The 20,013-nt window shown below is 36.2% G+C and overlaps 1 protein-coding gene across 1 annotated transcript; it reads right to left on the reverse strand.

The window, feature by feature from the left end:
- Nucleotides 1-11,920: 11,920 nt before the first annotated feature.
- On the reverse strand, nucleotides 11,921-14,261 carry LOC140113240 (forkhead box protein I1c-like). Its single transcript, XM_072132635.1, has 2 exons — nucleotides 13,635-14,261; nucleotides 11,921-12,798 (listed from the first exon to the last, which is right to left on the reverse strand). Exons 1-2 carry the CDS (start codon nucleotides 14,218-14,220, stop codon nucleotides 12,245-12,247), a joined length of 1,140 nt encoding a protein of 379 aa, XP_071988736.1. The 5' UTR covers nucleotides 14,221-14,261; the 3' UTR covers nucleotides 11,921-12,244.
- Between the last annotated feature and the right edge of the window lie 5,752 nt (nucleotides 14,262-20,013).

The following is a 20,013-nucleotide window of genomic DNA, read 5'->3' on the forward strand; positions in this document are numbered from 1 at the left end:
ACAGGGACTGATATTTAGAATCTGGACTTGGCCTCCTTGAGCCCACCAGATAAAATGATATTAGTAGTGCACCCTCCATCAACAATTAGAGAATACTGTCGAATCCAGTAGCCTCCAAATTGTGTTGTCTTCTGCTGGACCTCTATGGCCCATTATCGTGTTAGATGTTGGGTCCACCAGATTGTCTGGTTCTTGTGGACAAGTATGACCTTGATCTACACTAAGTACTTATTCCAGGTGTGACCAGAATAAGGTGGATATAGACAGCTGCAACCAGCCAGATTTTGATGTCCACATTGTAACAACAATTCCCAGTCAGACCTTAACTTAGGACCCAAACTCACCCCATTGGATATGTCATTGATACTTTAAATTGGCCACCAGATTGTCTGGTTCTTATGGACAAGTTTGGCCTTGATCTACACTGAATACATATTCCAGGTGTGACCAGTATGAGGTGGATTTAGACAGCTGCAACCAACCAGATTTTGATGTCCACATTGTAACAACAATTCCCAGTCAGACCTTAACTTAGGACCCAAACTCACCACATAAATACGTCATCGATACTTTAAATTGGCCCCAGATTGGTCTCCCATAAATGACCACCTTCCATAGGTCTTCCATAGCTCTTCCATAAATGAAGGTCTTCCACTTTCTACATAAACATCAGCAGTGTGTATCCAACATGTACAACATCTGACCAAGTGTTGTATCTACAACTAGTATACTCGCATCCAGAGAGACAGCCGTTATCTCCAGCCAAGACAAATGTTATTGTCCGCCTACTTCTCATTGTTATCTAACTCCATAGGAAAGTGAAGAATTACACAGCTAATTGTACAACTACATCACGAGTGTAAAGATAACCAATATTCACCTCGCTCTTGCAGTAGATGTGGACATTAGTACTGATAACAGTCAGATGTATGATGGCCAGAAGCCGAAGCTCATTGAACATTTTTTGCCTGGCGTCATCTATTTAACCCCCATTAATTTGTTTAGCAGAAGATTAATCATTCCTGTGACTCAACGAGGACATTTGTCTTCTTGACAGAGGGTTGAAGCCATTTAAAGCAAGATCTTCCAGGATGGGGCAGAAAGTAGATTAGGAATGTACTCCTGGTGAAGACCGAGGATATTGCCCCAGGGTCTTGTCAACACTCTGACCTCTATGAGTCCTCAGCTGTATCATTGTGAATCCAAGTTCATTTTCAGACAAGTCCTGGAACTGTATCTATTTTGTCTTATTGATACAAAATTGTCATGTTTTATGGATATGGCTGAAGACCATGAACAATAATAGAAGCCGAGCTTGAAGAATCCTAATGATAAGTCAGCAAACACAAATCTTTCCGACCCTTCTGTTTGATCTCGACTCACCCACATAATGTTCCTGTTTGAAGATTGCTAAGTGTTGAGCTATCTGCAGATGTAAGTTATATAAACCTACATCACCTGGACATATGATCTGCAGGTAAGTATGTGGGTGTGGTGTATTCCAGGGTCACAAGGTTATTATAATTAGAATATTTTCTATGGATCTTTCTTTAATCATAATTGATCATATGTAAAGTGTATAATTAAAAACAAAGTAAACGTTACTCTTTTGAGAAGCTTCTTGCTCCACGCTATTGGTCCATGATATGGTTTCCATTTTTTTTTCGTCATTGTGTTTAGCTAAATTACAGTCACCTATTATTTTGTCACAGTGTCCGATATTGACTGAGCGGTGGCACATCTTGGAAAGCAGTTGAGGTCAACTAGAATCACTGATGTTTTTGTTTCTACTTGAGAAAATCCAGAACTTTAGTCATCACTACCATACAAGTGGTCAACAAAGGAAACCAGCCCGAAGTTTAGAAGCTAAGACTCCTCTGGTCTAATACTCCTCTTGATACCTGAACAGTGCATACTATTCCTTCTTGAAATAATCTGAGCTGAAGAACTTCTGGTTGTTGTCCTCTCCACATGCACTCAACACAATTCTACTAGGTCCACACTCATATCAAACTCAGCCTTTTCCTTATGTTATCATCCACTGTAGGTTGATGGGGTCTTTGTAATGCTCCACGGTGCATTGAATTAGAATAAACCATGCCGGTGCTGGGAAGAGCATGAGAACAATGCATAGTTCAAGCACTCATGGATAAGGGAAAAACTTGTCCTTTTTTTGCAGCATATTGAAAATACAAGGATAGAGCATGATGCGACCTATGCGTTTCAAACTGCATCGATTCTTAGTCTTGAGAAGAATAAGATGACTAAGAACCCAATGTGGTTCAAAATGTTGAAACATCTCAACCTTTTTTTATAAGGAGAGAAGATGAGGTGGTGGCAAAAGGGGTAAGTTTTACAGTAGAGCAACTGAATGGAAGTGGGGAGAGCTTGACTTCATGACTTCCCTCTCCACTAGTGATGAGTCGACCCATGAACTCAGACCGAATGTGAATTAGAAAAATCTGTTTGTGTCCGGCTTTGGATCAACCCCCTTCCCTGCTACCAGTAACACCTGGCAGTAACACTAATGGAACCAATCATGGGTTTTAAATGCCGCCAAAGTTGCCGATGGCACTTAAATCACTTTGGCTGCACTTACATGGATGGGAGTTTGGGTTTAGGTTTGGTACTCATCACTAGTGGAGAGTAAAGTCATGAAGTCAAACTCACTCCGATTCCACTCAGCTGCTCCGCTGTAAAACCCACCCCTATCGCCACTATGTCACCGTCCTCTCCTTCTGAAGACTAGCACATGCGCTGGGTGGTTAGTAGTCTGTTGTTGGTGCGGATCATTTGGGTGGTTGTAACATGGACTGGGCTTCGATTTACTCACAGCACATGTATGGTGCGTGTCCAAAGCTGACCCAACATTTGATAGTAATCTGCTGCCTGCACAAGGCTTTGAAGAACAGGAAGATGATGTAGAGGGTAAGAGGATGGGGTTTTACAATAGATTAGCCAATAATTCAGTTTCCTGATGAACAATTACCAACAACTCTAAGCGATAACTTGAGGTTGGATTTGACCAATTTTTCAGAACTGGAGGAATGATGGTTTTATGTGCTATTAGATTCTGACCCTCTATTGGAGGTTCTCTCTAAGGTCCTCCTAACTGCATAGGTGTGGATACAAGACAGATCTGCACTTAAGATACAAACAGGTCAAGTGTCAATGTGTCCAAAGCTCCAGCAAAGCAAAAACCATGGCCATTAAAAAGTTTATCTAGGGTCTCCATAGAAACACTTGACCTTATTATACAGAACTCAACTGCAAATGAAAAGCAGAGGACCAAAAGTATTTAGCTCCTTAAAACATCGGCACAATTGCTGCATACCACGATGACCTAGGAGGTGACCCTGAACTCCTATGATGAGGAGTGTAACTTATGGAAGTGCCAAAAGTACAGTTGCAACTTGGTCCAAGAGCTTTAGGAGGATTATGAGGAGGCACATAAAGAGAACTATGCACTGTAGTTGGGCACCCATTACAGATTTTGCATTAGGGATCAGCAGCTACAAGTTACACCTCCATCGCTATTGTAGCTGTCACCTCTGCTAAAATATTATGTGGAAAGTAGAAGGTGGTAAAGAGGAGAAAAGAAATGGCTGAGGTCATGAAACGATACAGTAGATGAGAACGAAAGAGAATGCCGAGTCAGCATTTCTCACCTGAAAGCCTCCATAAAATGTGACACCTGAGACAATAGCCTGTCACTCAGCGTGTGCAGGGCTAGTAAAGCTGAATGTTACCATCTAATCCCACTATTTGCTCATATTACTCCGCACATCTTCCAAGATCAAGGGACTCACGTGAGGAGCCGCTTCTCCTATTTCCATTTCCATTATGAACAATATGAAAAAAAAATTCCAAAATCAGTTGATGAAAAATGTAAGTGATCATTAATCTTCGGGATTGAACCACAATACGTTAGCTGCTGGTAATGTCTTGTCTGGACAGGCCGAGCTATTACAGTACTGCTCCACAGAATATAGCTCCACTACTGCCCAGGAAAACGCATGGAGGGTAAGTACAGGGCTAGAGTCAACAAGGAGGTCCTAGAGAAGTCAAAATATCCAAGCACTGCCTGTAAAACTAGCCTGGAAGTAGAAATATACAAAGAGGCAGCATTATTGTAGTTATATTCTTGTATATAGAGAGCAGTATTATAGTAGTTATATTCTTGTACATAGGGGGCAGTATTATAGTAGTTATATTCTTGTACATAGGGGCAGTATTATAGTAGTTATATTCTTGTACATAGGGGGCAGTATTATAGTAGTTATATTCTTGTACATAGGGGGCAGTATTATAGTAGTTATATTCTTGTACATAGGGGGCAGTATTATAGTAGTTATATTCTTGTACATAGGGGGCAGTATTATAGTAGTTATATTCTTGTACATAGGGGCAGTATTATAGTAGTTATATTCTTGTACATAGGGGGCAGTATTATAGTAGTTATATTCTTGTACATAGGGGGCAGTATTATAGTAGTTATATTCTTGTACATAGGGGGCAGTATTATAGTAGTTATATTCTTGTACATAGGGGGCAGTATTATAGTAGTTATATTCTTGTACATAGGGGGCAGTATTATGGTAGTTATATTCTTGTACATAGGGGGCAGTATTATAGTAGTTATATTCTTGTACATAGGGGGCAGTATTATAGTAGTTTTATTCTTGTACATAGGGGGCAGTATTATGGTAGTTATATTCTTGTACATAGGGGGCAGTATTATAGTAGTTATATTCCTGTACATAGGGGGCAGTATTATAGTAGTTATATTCTTGTATATAGAGCAGTATTATAGTAGTTATATTCTTGTACATAGGGGGCAGTATTATAGTAGTTATATTCCGGTACATAGGGGGCAGTATTATAGTAGTTATATTCTTGTACATAGGGGGGCAGTATTACAGTGGTTATATTCTTGTACATAGGGGGCAGTATTATTGTAGGTATATTCTTGTAAATAGGGAGCAGTATTATAGTAGTTATATTCTTGTACATAGGGAGCAGTATTATAGTAGTTATATTCCTGTACATAGGGGCAGTATTATAGTAGTTATATTCTTGTACACAGAGGGCAGTATTAAAGTAGTTATATTCTTGTACATAGGGGGCAGTATTATAGTAGTTATATTCTTGTACATAGAGGGCAGTATTATAGTAATTATATTCTTGTACATAGGGGGCAGTATTATAGTAGTTATATTCTTGTACATAGGGAGCTGTAGTATAGTAGTTATATTCCTGTACATAGGAGGCAGAATTATAGTAGTTATATTCTTGTACATAGGGAGCAGTATTATAGTAGTTATATTCTTGTACATAGGGGGCAGTATTATAGTATTTATATTCTTGTACATAGGGAGCAGTATTATAGTAGTTATATTCTTGTACATAGGGGGCAGTATTATAGTAGTTATATTCCTGTACATAGGGGGCAGTATTATAGTAGTTATATTCTTGTACATAGCGGGCAGTATTATAGTAGTTATATTCTTGTACATAGCGGGCAGTATTATAGTAGTTATATTCTTGTACATCGGGGGCAGTATTATAGTAGTTATATTCTTGTACATAGGGGGCAGTATTATAGTAGTTATATTCTTGTACATAGGGGGGGCAGTATTATAGTAGTTATATTCTTGTACATAGGGGGCAGTATTATAGCAGTTATATTCTTGTACATAGGGGGCAGTATTATAGTAGTTATATTCCTGTACATAGAGAGCAGTATTATAGTAGTTATATTTTTGTACATAGGGGCAGTATTATAGTAGTTATGTTCCCGTACATAGGGGGCAGTATTATAGTAGTTATATTCTTGTACATAGGGAGCAGTATTATAGTAGTTATATTCCTGTACATAGGGGGCAGTATTATAGTAGTTATATTCTTGTACATAGGGGCAGTATTATAGTAGTTATATTCCTGTACATAGAGAGCAGTATTATAGTAGTTATATTTTTGTACATAGGGGCAGTATTATAGTAGTTATGTTCCTGTACATAGGGGGCAGTATTATAGTAGTTATATTCTTGTACATAGGGGGCAGTATTATAGTAGTTATATTCCTGTACATAGGGGGCAGTAGTATAGTAGTTATATTCTTGTACATAGGAGGCAGTATTATAGTAGTTATATTCCTGTACATAAGGGGCAGTATTATAGTAGTTATATTCTTGAACATAGTGGGCAGTATTATAGTAGTTATATTCTTGTACATAGGGGCAGTATTATAGTAGTTATATTCCTGTACATAGGGGGCAGTATTATAGTAGTTATATTCTTGAACATAGTGGGCAGTATTATAGTAGTTATATTCTTGTACATAGGGGCAGTATTATAGTAGTTATATTCTTGTACATAGGGGGCAGTATTATAGTAGTTATATTCTTGAACATAGTGGGCAGTATTATAGTAGTTATATTCTTGTACATAGGGGGCAGTATTATAGTAGTTATATTCTTGTACATAGGGGGCAGTATTATAGTAGTTATATTCTTGTACATAGGGGGCAGTATTATAGTAGTTATATTCCTGTACATAGGGAGCAGTATTATAGTAGTTATATTCCTGTACATAGGGGGCAGTATTATAGTAGTTATATTCTTGTACATAGGGGGCAGTATTGTAGTAGTTATATCCCTGTACATAGGGGGCAGTATTATAGTAGTTATATTATTGTACATAGGGAGAAGTATTATAGTAGTTATATTATTGTACATAGGGAGAAGTATTATAGTAGTTATATATACATATATATCTAGATACTGTAATAATTGTATTATTTCCCTTGCAGGATTTGGTGTCTGTATTCCCTCCTTGTAGACTGCCACATCTTAGGCGTTCCTTATTACCTATTACTGTCTCATTCTGTAACAAAGGAAAGTCTTAGCATCTGCCTCTCAAATCCTGAGTGCTTATTTCAAAGGCTACAGACAAGAACTTTCTTTAACACACTTACACGGAAAGCCTGGGGCTGCGCTGTCTAAATACTGGATTTCATTAAGAAAAGATACAAGGATCATTAAGAAATAAGTATATTCAGGATGTGAGCGCTACTGTCAAATAAAGTGATGAAACTTGAAACATCTCTTTAATGCAGTTCTGTTTTATGGCTGACGTCTCGCCTTAATCCCACTTATTAGTATTACTTAAAGGGATACTTACATTGTAACACGATTAATGTGGAGCTTGTTTGTTCTGGCCTTATGTACAGAGAGGGGAGATTTATTTTATTATTCCTGAATATTCTTCTTCTGAAGTTATTAACTAATTGTTGTTAGATTCCCTTCTTCCTAGTGAAAACATCAACCAAATCTGTCAGTAACACATTGGAACTTTAGCTTTACAATGCCAGACTACACCCCTATTAGGAGCCCAATCCTATGGTCAGGTCCACACTTCCAGTTGTCTGTTGGATCATACTAGAGCCCATTTGTATCAATTATATCAGTGTCAGATTAGGTTCCTTGGGTCCACCATACTTAATTTTTCTGTAAGCCCACCCTTCATCAGCCATATGAAATAGACACTAGTGACCTCTAAATTGGGTTGATATTTGATGGACCTCTGGGGTAGAGGATATGGATTTGAGTTTGGACTCACCGGAGGATTCTCTGGTGGATCAGACCAGTCCTGATGGAAATGCAATCCAACATCTGTATCTATGTAGCATGGAGAATTCTTCATTCTAGTCACGTTCTTTGTTTGGCATAATTGTTTGACAAAAGGGAGTCCTCAGAATGGCAACCCCTTTCCATTTACCCTAAATGACACATGGGGGCTTGTGTACCTGTTTTCAGGCAAATAAGACTTAAAATAGGTGTAGTACTTGTAGTAGAGCAAAGAATTGGATCTGTTCCCCCCTTCTACCACCCATACACAAAGTGGGCATGTAGGGGTGTGAAGGGGGGATGTACCCGGTGGCAAAATGGGCACAAGGTGTACTTGACCCCCACCTGTGCACTACTTTTAGCTTGCAGCAGGTGCTGCCGCAGGTTATAGTGCAATTCTCCTTCAGGCCGGACCTTATGTAAAACTTCCCGTTGACTAAGCTGGAAGCCTCCTGATAGATTTGTCGGTTGTCGGGGGCAGGTGTATCATCATACAATGAGAGACCATGCACACCATGTAGAGGGTACACAACAGAATAGAGAGTTTCTCTATTTGTTGCTAAGTATTGCCAGATCCTGGGTTGGTGGACCTGAAGAATTTTGGGCCATCAGTATGTAGACACAGTATGCACTTATAATAACTGGGCTGATCACAAATCCGCGTATGTACATCATGACTTTGTTTCAGCAGGACCAAATTCTAAATATTCATCTCAAACACAGTATAGCTTCATCCCTGGCTCAAGCCTTGCAGCAACAACTCAACCAGAAAGTCAAAGGCCTAAACTCATTTTGGCTAAAGATGCCCATACTGAATGTACATGGGAGATTACTGGCTCTTCCCTGGTAGCCTGGTTGGACCACTCCCAACATCTGCCACCAGGGAAGAGACAGGAACCTCCAATGCACCTTGGATGATTGTCTGGTTCCAGCAAATTTGGAACTAGCCAATCTCAACTTGATCTCAACTGGCCAATCTCTGCAGTGAAGAATAAACAGCCATAAGAGTGTCCAGCAATGGCATTTCAAGTGCCATAGAACCACATTATTGTATTTGAGGAGGAGGCTCGGAGGGATACAAGTTGATATTCCATATCATCATTTGCAACCAAATTTGTACCAAAAGCCATTATTGAGCTGATGAGGCCATAAAGAAGAGGAGAAGTCGTGCCTGAATACATGTATATGGAGCAGACAAGAGGAATGGCTGCTGAAAGTGTATATACAAGTCCATAGTGACTCAATAATGAGATCTATATAGGACACATGTGGTGCAAACAAGGAGGGAACCACTAATATCTGATGGCTGGTCCAAATCAAAATCACAATCTGATGATCACTTTGATTATCATCAAGGATTGTTCAGGATAATGACATGGATAAATGGGTCAAAGGTAGAAGACCCAATGTATCTCGTGCAAGATGAAGAATTCTACAGTAAGAAAGTCATGAGACTTCTTAGTGATGGTGGTAGATGCCCTAACATATTCTTCTTGTAGATAGAGAACAATATAAGTTAAGGAATTAGGTGCAAATATTTATACTCCACTTGATACAGTGTCATTTGTTATTGTCCTATGGCCCGTTTTGGTGAATGAGGCAGAAGTCACTGGCCTTTATCTTGAAGATAATGGCCTCCTAAGTAATCTCTCCCATCTCCAATGACCACTAATCTTCTCATCTAATCTTTTCCTGTACTCTATCTCTCTTCTCAACACCACAGATCCCTCAGAGCACTTTAGCTAAGAACATCCTATTAATCTTCTCACTCCTGCTGGACACACCTTCCCTACAAGTCCTTATCTCCTGCTAAGACTTCTCAATCCTACCATTTTTGCCCCAATGTTACTCCTTGCTTTCAGACATTTAGCAGTGTTACCCATCAGACAATGAGAGGTCTAAGAAGGAGAAGACTTCCCAACCATCTTCCTGTTATCTCCATGATTATTACTCTAACTACAACCACCACTAACATCCATGATTGAGGAGCTTCTCAAATCTTGGGTATTGTTCTCCTCAATGTTCTCCTCAATGCAGCTCTACCTGTTCAGATCGGCCTCTGTTCCTAAACATAAGTCCACCCCAAACCTATCAAACAGTTGGGATGTTTTGCAATAGTTTTTAACTAACCCAACAAGAAAAACAAGATTATCAGGTCATTTCCACCAAGATATTTTAGACGTTTTCCCAAGATAGTAAGTCTTGTCCATATGTTGTCACTCACTAATTGTTGGGGGGGGGGGGAGGAGCTGTGCCGAAAACTTCACCTCTTCATTCTCCAAATTTAACATTGTCCTAAAGGCTAAAACTCCACCAAACATTGAATGGTAGCCTAGCAATTCTCTATAACAATGTAACGACATTACTTCCAATGGGATGAATTCTGGGTCTGCTGTATCTAAATGTTGTCCCATAGATGAGAAAGTTGTAGGTCTTTATTGATAAAATAATAAATTATTGTTTTGGGATTTTTTTCTTCAAATCAACTGGCTGTGGCAGAAATTACAGTCGGTCCTTAAGACTTTAATTGCCATAATAGACACAGCTTAGGGGCAAAAGTGATACTCTGTGTGGGAAAAGACAGATCCTTGCTTCCTAATTCTGGAAAACCCCTTTAAGCAGTGAGCTGTGACCTCTATATGTGTACCAGTTAATTAACATATTGGTGGAGCTAATCAGAATATTCTAGTCACTAATGTTCTATGGGATATATAGATATATAGATATAGATAGATAGATAGATATGAGATAGATATGAGATAGATAGATAGATAGATAGATAGATAGATAGATAGATATGAGATAGATAGATAGATAGATAGATAGATAGATAGATATGAGATAGATAGATAGATAGATAGATACGAGATAGATAGATAGATAGATAGATATGAGATAGATAGATATGAGATAGATAGATGGATAGATAGATAGATAAAGTGAAGGAAAGTTCGGAGCAGCACAGCAACTTCGGTGGGTGCACAGACCGTAAGTCCCCAGGCCAGGGGACTGAAGTATATGAACAGGAAAAGGCAGCACTCCGTAAATAGTATCAAATCAAGGTGGGTGTCTTTATTCCATATGCGACGTTTCAGCTCCTTGCGAGCCTTTATCAAGCATGATGCTTGATAAAGGCTCGCAAGGAGCTGAAACGTCGCTTATGGAATAAAGACACCCACCTTGATTTGATACTATTTACGGAGTGCTGCCTTTTCCTGTTCATAGATAGATAGATAGATAGATAGATAGATAGATAGGAGATAGATAGATAGATAGATAGATAGATATGAGATAGATAGATAGATATGAGATAGATAGATAGATAGATAGATATGAGATAGATAGATCAGGTAGTTGAGCAGAGACATAGATATATAGATGATTGCTAAATATTAAGCAATAAATCAATAGATGCAGTATAGATGATAGATAGATAAATAGATAGATAGGAGATAGATGATACATAGATAAATAGATAGATAGATACCATATAACATAGAGGATAGATGGATAGATATAAGAAAGATAGATAGATAGATAGATAGATAGATAGATAGATAGAAAGAAATATAGATAGATATGAGATAGATAGATAGATAGATATGAGATAAATAGATAGATAGATAGATAGATATGAGATAGATAGATAGATAGATAGATAGAAGATAGATATGAGATAGATATGAGATAGATAGATGGATAGATAGCAGAGATAGATAGATATGAGATAGATAGATAGATAGATAGATATAAGAAAGATAGATAAATAAATAGATGAGATAGATAGATAGATAGATAGATAGATAGATAGATAGATAGATATGAGATAGATAGATAGATATAAGAAAGATAGATAAATAAATAGATGAGATAGATAGATAGATAGGAGATAGATAGATAAATAGATAGAAAGATAGATAGATAGATAGATAGATAGATAGATATGAGATAGATAGATAGATAGATAGATATGAGATAGATAGATAGATAGATAGATATGAGATAGATAGATAGATAGATATGAGATAGATAGATAGATAGATAGATAGATAGATAGATAGATAGATATGAGATAGATAGATAGATAGATATGAGATAGATAGATAGATAGATAGATAGATAGATAGATAGATAGATAGATAGATAGATAGATATGACCTCTTCACCGAGAAATATTTTTTTTTAAATAAGAAGTGTTTTTATAGATTTTATCTATTTTAATCAGTTAAGATGAATTGAAAACATGTCTTTTTGTGTTACAAGATTTATTGCAAAACTCATACAAACATTCTCGTAGGTAATATATAAAAATATCAAAATTCATCATAAATAAAAACAGTAAAAAACCCCTGCCCTCCTCCCCTTATTTTTACATCATGTCATGTATAAAATGATTATTTACACGGCCGTTTTGTGCGCGCCGTCATTTGTGGTCGACACCTTGAAACTTTTTTCAATTGAAAAATTTCATGACATTTTTAAAAGTTAAAACAGCAGAAGTCACATAAAAAATTTTTTTGAATCCCACTTTTTCAAGTCTTTGTTCCGTTTTTTTTTTTCCCGATGCGCACAAGAAATATCCGCCGAGGTCCGCTCAAATTGATTGTCTTCCGAGATTACACCTCGCTGCCTTCCCTTGAGTAGATGAGGCTGTTGACGCTGAAATTGTTGTAAAAATGGCTGTTATATTGGCTGTTCTGATTGGAGCTGGTGAAAGAGTTGTAGTAGGGGCCTCTGTTGAGGTGTAAAGTGTCCTGAAGATCTGCAGATGGCTCTACTACAGGGCCCGAGGTGAAACTGCTTAATCCAGTGATGTTCCTCTGAGTAAGTTCATTGACCAGCCCCAGAGACATCTGCCGGTTTACCGAGCTGGACTCCAAGGAGGAGGTCATACTGCTAAAAAAGTTATTCAAACAAGGGGTAGAGGTGATTCCTGGAGGAGAGCTGCTCTTCCGATCATCTGAGGAGGCTTCCATCTCTGGGGATGATGGGGTCATCATAGATGGGCTATCACCACCTTTCCTCCCTAGGGCCGCTCGACCTTCGTCACCTTTAGCTGTGAGGGCGTCAGTGTTGTTGGATTCTGTTCTGCGCTTTCTTTTCCGGCGAAAATTCCCATTGTCAAACATCTTTTCACAGTTGGGATCCAGGGTCCAGTAATTGCCCTTACCTAATTGTTAAAAAAAAAAAATTAGATGTAACCCTAATGATTCAATACAAATAAAATAGACATAAAACACCTAAAATATAACAATAAAATCACAGAAATATAATTCATATAAACCAAAATACAGCCATTTGTTAAAATACAAAGACCGAAACCGATTTACATTATATAAGACAAAAAAAAATAAATGATGAAATAAATAATTTGTTTAAAAAATTTCCAAATGTGCAAGAGAATAAAGTCATAATTTCTACTAATTTCTAGTAAAATATAAAAATGTTATATTCTAGATTTGATTTATATTTCTTCCTTTTTCGAGTTTTTGGAACTTTTTGACAGTTAATAATTTTTTTTTTAAATTACGATAAAAAATAGTCCTATTAATATTTTCTGGATGGATGCCCCAACTTCTTTTCATTCTTTGTGACTTACAGAATTTTTTCCGCTCAGCTACACTTGGGCCATTTAAGGGTAAGAACTTAGTAAAAAGTTTAACATAGCCTGAGAATCTCAGAGGGTAAGAATTACATTATTCGTTTTTGATTATTTTTTATTTAAAAAATTACAAAATATAAAAACTCAAAACCCCATAAAACTATTTGATCTACCGTATATACTCGAGTATAAGCCGACCCAAGTATAAGCCGAGGCCCCCAATTTTACAACAAAAACCCGGTAAAACCTATATTTTTTTTACTCGAGTATAAGCCAAGTTTGGGTTTTCAGCAAATTTTTTTGTGCTGAAAAACTAGGCTTATTCTCGAGTATATATGGTATTTGAAAAATCTACATCTAATACTATTGAAGAATGAATTAGATAATTGTGGATATGACGTTACCTGGGTCATCCTCATCTCTTGGCACCTTCTTGAAGCAGTCATTCAGAGACAAGTTGTGTCGAATCGAATTTTGCCACCCTGCTTTACTCTTCTTATAGAAGGGGAAGTTGTCCGCCACATACTGGTATATCTGGCTTAGGGTCAGTTTTTTCTCCGGAGCATTTTGTATGGCCATCGCAATGAGAGCTGAGTAAGAATATGGAGGCCTCACTAACTTCAGAAGTTCCTCTTGAGAAGCTATGGACAACCAGCCAAGGTCTGTCCCACCAAATCCAGATGAATTTGGCAGGAACTGTCTCTGAGATCCATAAGAAGGTGGCATGTAAGAGTTCGGATTATTTCCATGAAGGTAGCTTGATGTATTATTGACTCCAGGTCCTCCAAGCCATAAGTAAGGGTTGGTTGAAGGTGGATAATCTCCAATCCCGTAGTTGGTCGCCCTTTGAGATGAATGTAAGTTCTGCTGGTGATACATGCTAAAGTTGTCACAGTAGACCGCCATCTCTGTGGCCTCCTGGGCACTTTTCGGATGAGTCTGGTGAAGGTTTGTAGATCTCTGATGAGCTGGAAGATGAATTGAGTTCATACTCTTCTCCAGCACCTTCACACATTAAGGTGCTTCTGGCAACAGGTGCCTAATGGATTTGGAGTGCTGTCTTTATACCTCGGTGGAGTGGTGATCCTCCCTGCCTGGGGCCAGTGATGGGTGTGAGTTTTTTTCCTCCACAGCCAGTTGGAGGCTTCAGTTGAAAGACAGGGGTGTGCAAAGTAATGGGCTGATCACCGCAGAGGCTCCACACTGAACAATCTGTCTTATTTTACTTCCCCCAGTCATTGTTCTACTCATCTGTCTGCAACTGCATCTCAAGAATTTTGTTTTAAGGCTTTAAGTTGGATTTAAGTTGTGAAATTAAACTACGGAAAAGAAATTTTAAGTTTTGAATAGAAAAGTTTCACAAATGACGAATCGCCAAAGTAAAAGTCTTCCCTGTTGTACTTTTGTTTCTTTTTACTGTAATTTATTTGGGAATATTCTTATTTACTACAGAGTTTAGTTATGGAGCAAAACTTTTTTTTGCCCAAAAATTGAATATTTATCGATTGACAATTAGGACATTTTTTTTTTAAATAACAATAAAAGGGTTTTAAATAAATATTGATGAGAGAAGAGCAGCACTAATAAACATGAAAATAATAATAATAAAACATTGTTGTAAGACTTTGATTAGTGCTACTGTAATAATATTAATAACATTAAAAATAATAATAATAATAATAATAATAATAATAATAATAATAACAATAATAATGTTATGATACTTCAAGTATACTATGAGTAGTACTACTAGTAGTGGTATTAGTACACAGATATACCAGTACAACTACAATAAAAATAATAATAATAATAATAATAATAATAATAATAATAATAATAATAATAATAATAATAATAATAATAATACCACTGCTGCTACTATTACTATTAACAATAAACATTCTACTAATTCTATGACTGTTACTACGATGATTACTATTCATAATAACAATAAATAACACTTCTACTACTTGTAATAATAAATAATAGCTTTGTGTATTATATATATATATATATATATATATATATATATATATATATATATATATATATATATGGTTTTTTTCATCATTTTAGTTATGTTAATTTTTCTTATTTAATTATTGACTACAGTATTTCAAAGGAAATTACATTATCAAAATATTAATTTAATTGTAAGTATATTTGCTAGTTAAATTTCATCATTATGAATGTGTTTTTATTCTATACATATAATTAGCTTTATAGGCGCACCGTTTTTGCGCCATTTTTGCGATTAAACGCCAAACTAGCCGCGCAGCAAAAATAAGCAGCATTCCCTCATCTATCTTACCAATCCAGATGTTTTGCTGCGCCTAATGATATTCATTGCTTGCAATGTTTTCATTTAGGCGCAAAAACAGGCGCAAAAACACTCCAGCCTGAAGGTGGCGTTATCTGAGAAGAAAGCACTGAGCCCCTTTGCAGAACAACTCATTTCTAGCAGCAAAGCTCATCCAGACACTGGAACATATAATAGATACATTAGATACTCTGCAGACACTGGAACATATAATAGATACATTAGATACTCTGCAGACACTAGAACATATAATAGATACATTAGATACTCTGCAGACACTAGAACAGATAATAGATACATTAGATACTCTGCAGACACTGGAACATATAGTAGATACAATTAGATACACTGCAGACACTGGAACATATAATAGATACATTAGATACTCTGCAGACACTAGAACAGATAATAGATACATTAGATACTCTGCAGACACTGGAACATATAGTAGATACAATTAGATACACTGCAGACACTGGAACATATAATAGATACATTAGATACTCTGCAGACACTAGAACATATAATAGATACATTAGATACTCTGCAGACACTGGAACATATAGTAGATACAATTAGATACACTGCAGACACTAGTACAGATAATACAGACATGAGATACTCTGCAGACAGGAGCTGCAGACTCTATTTACAGTTCATCACCTTCTATTTACAAAACATTCTGCAAAACCTGAGCTCACAGCAAGAGAGAAAAGAACTTTGCACAAGTTTGCAGAAGTTTGCAGATACGACAAACAAGTGTCCCCCATGTAATTCTGCACAGTGTCACCAGTGTGTCTGAGGGGGATACTGTGCAGAATTACAGGGGTGCAGCAGGAGACCAGCACTGGGGGATCCCCTCCAGGAGAAGCCCCTGCTGAGGAGGTCACTGGGTGCAGGGTGTCACACACCTGGGTGCTGCTATGAGTGTTATCTTCATTCTGGGCTGTGGGAGAAGCAGAGAGGAGCTTGTAGCAGGATCACATGTAACTGCCCGAATCTAACATTGCGCCTAAACTGCGCCTAAACTGTGTTAAAGTAAAGTGATTAATAAGAGGCAGGAAATTACATTATCACAGTTGGTGATAATTCTGGCAAAACAGTGCGCCAGAACTTAGGCGCAACTACTACACTTAGGCGCACAAAAGTGATAAATGTGGCCCATAGTGATTTATAGTGATATATAAATATTTTTTTTTTCTAAACAAAAAAAATGTTCCAATGTTTTTCTTTTTTTTTTAAATTTACTATGGAAAGCAATAAACGATTGTGAATTACTGATGATTTACATGGCAAAACTAATAATGTTCCTTAGGTCTAATGAAGATTAATGAATAAAAGTGCATACAGAATCTATCAAGTTTTTTACATTTTCTTTCAAATTGTAAATAATAAGGAATTTGGTAAATTTTATACTCTTGAAAATGTGTTTCCCAAAGTGAGATGAATCTAGATGGATAGATAGATAGATAGATATGAGATAGATAGATAGATAGATATGGGATAGATAGATAGATATGGGATAGATAGATAGATATGAGATAGATAGATAGATAGATAGATAGATAGATAGATAGATAGATAGATAGATAGATATGAGATAGATAGATAGATATGAGATAGATAGATAGATAGATAGATAGATAGATAGATAGATTTGAGATAGATAGATAGATAGATAGATAGATAGATATGAGATAGATAGATAGATAGATAGATAGATAGATATGAGATAGATAGATAGATAGATATGAGATAGATAGATAGATAGATAGATAGATAGATAGATAGGAGATAGATAGATAGATAGATAGGAGATAGATAGATAGATAGATAGATAGATAGATAGATAGATAGATAGAAGATAGATAGATAGTCGGATGGATAGAAGATAGGATAGATATATATATGATATATATGACATATTTGATTGATATAGATAGAAAGATAAAGATATATAGATAAATAGATAGATATGAGATAGATAGTTAAATAAATATGAGATAGATATGAGATAGATAGATAGATAGATATGAGATAGATAGATATGAGATAGATAGATAAATAGATAGATATGAGATAGATAGATAGATAGATAGATAGATAGATAGATAGATATGAGATAGATAGATAGATAGATAGATAGATAGATAGATAGATATGAGATAGATAGATAGATAGATAGATATGAGATAGATAGATAGATAGATAGATAGATAGATAGATAGATAGATATGAGATAGATAGATAGATATGAGATAGATAGATAGATAGATAGATAGATAGATAGATAGATAGATAGATTTGAGATAGATAGATAGATAGATAGATAGATATGAGATAGATAGATAGATAGATAGATAGATATGAGATAGATAGATAGATAGATAGATATGAGATAGATAGATAGATAGATAGATAGATAGATAGATAGGAGATAGATAGATAGATAGATAGGAGATAGATAGATAGATAGATAGATAGATAGATAGAAGATAGATAGATAGTCGGATGGATAGAAGATAGGATAGATATATATATGATATATATGACATATTTGATTGATATAGATAGAAAGATAAAGATATATAGATAAATAGATAGATATGAGATAGATAGTTAAATAAATATGAGATAGATATGAGATAGATAGATAGATAGATATGAGATAGATAGATATGAGATAGATAGATAGATAAATAGATAGATATGAGATAGATAGATAGATAGATAGATAGATAGATAGATAGATATGAGATAGATAGATAGATAGATAGATAGATAGATAGATATGAGATAGATAGATAGATAGATAGATATGAGATAGATAGATAGATAGATAGATAGATAGATAGATATGAGATAGATAGATAGATATGAGATAGATAGATAGATAGATAGATAGATAGATAGATAGATAGATAGATTTGAGATAGATAGATAGATAGATAGATATGAGATAGATAGATAGATAGATAGATAGATAGATAGATAGATATGAGATAGATAGATAGATATGAGATAGATAGATAGATAGATAGATAGGAGATAGATAGATAGATAGATAGGAGATAGATAGATAGATAGATAGATAGATAGATAGATAGAAGATAGATAGATAGTCGGATGGATAGAAGATAGGATAGATATATATATATGATATATATGACATATTTGATTGATATAGATAGAAAGATAAAGATATATAGATAAATAGATAGATATGAGATAGATAGTTAAATAAATATGAGATAGATATGAGATAGATAGATAGATATGAGATAGATAGATATGAGATAGATAGATAGATAGATATGAGATAGATAGATAGATAGATAGATAGATAGATAGATAGATAGATAGATATGAGATAGATAGATAGATAGATAGATAGATAGATAGATAGATAGATATGAGATAGATAGATAGATAGATAGATAGATAGATATGAGATAGATAGATGACTGTCACTGAAGCACTGCCACATATTGTATGTAACAATGTGCATGGATTTTCCTCAGTAATAATTTATCATGAGTTACTGGTAATATCTATTATCCAGTGCACATGAATAATACATATATACCAGGAGCCGCTCTCACCACCTGCAATTTCCCTAAGAAGAAAGAAATATTGAAAGCTCAGCTACAAGTCACTGGGCGATCAGTGGTCACAGTGCAGGGAGGTCTCTATCAGTGTCCTGTATGACTGTATCATGTGCAGAGAGATCTGCTCCCAGGGGGTCGCTCATATAGAAGGGGATGTGGAATTAGGACAATTATTAAACATTTTTTGCTTCCTTAGAACATTAAGCGACAATCAACGGATCTCCTGAATATTACATGAGGCAGGTCCCAGGCATGTGAGGACGTGACAGCGTCTGTCGGTGATATAAATAGTGGATTAAGCTCATTGATGAATATTACATGAAGGTAGGAGGCTGGAGATATCTAACGGAACCGACACCAGAATATTGCTGGAAGTGGATACTGCAGGTAGAGGAATGTTACATTGTAATAAAAGCTTCACTCCTGAATTTGGAACATTATTTGGACTGCTGCCTCTTCTTTGGATTCATTATTGAGATCCCATTCGCAGGATCTACAGTTGTGCACCAACACAATGGATAGATATGAGATAGATAGATATGAAATAGATAGATAGGAGATAGATAATAATAATAATAATAATAATTCTTTATTTATATAGCGCACACAGATTACGCAGCGCTGCACAGGCATGTCAAATTGGTCCCTGTCCCCACGGGGCTCACAATCTAAACAACCTAACAGTATGTTTTGAAGTGTGGGAGGAAACCGGAGTACCCGGAGGAAACCCACGCAAACACGGAGAGAACATACAAACTCTTTGCAGATGTTGACCTGAGTGGGATTCGAACCCAGGACTCCAGTGCTGCAAGGCAGAAGCGCTACTCACTCAGCCACCGTGCCGCCCCTAGATAG

Source organism: Engystomops pustulosus, chromosome 1, assembly GCF_040894005.1.
Source record: "Engystomops pustulosus chromosome 1, aEngPut4.maternal, whole genome shotgun sequence".
Lineage (NCBI taxonomy): Eukaryota > Metazoa > Chordata > Amphibia > Anura > Leptodactylidae > Engystomops > Engystomops pustulosus.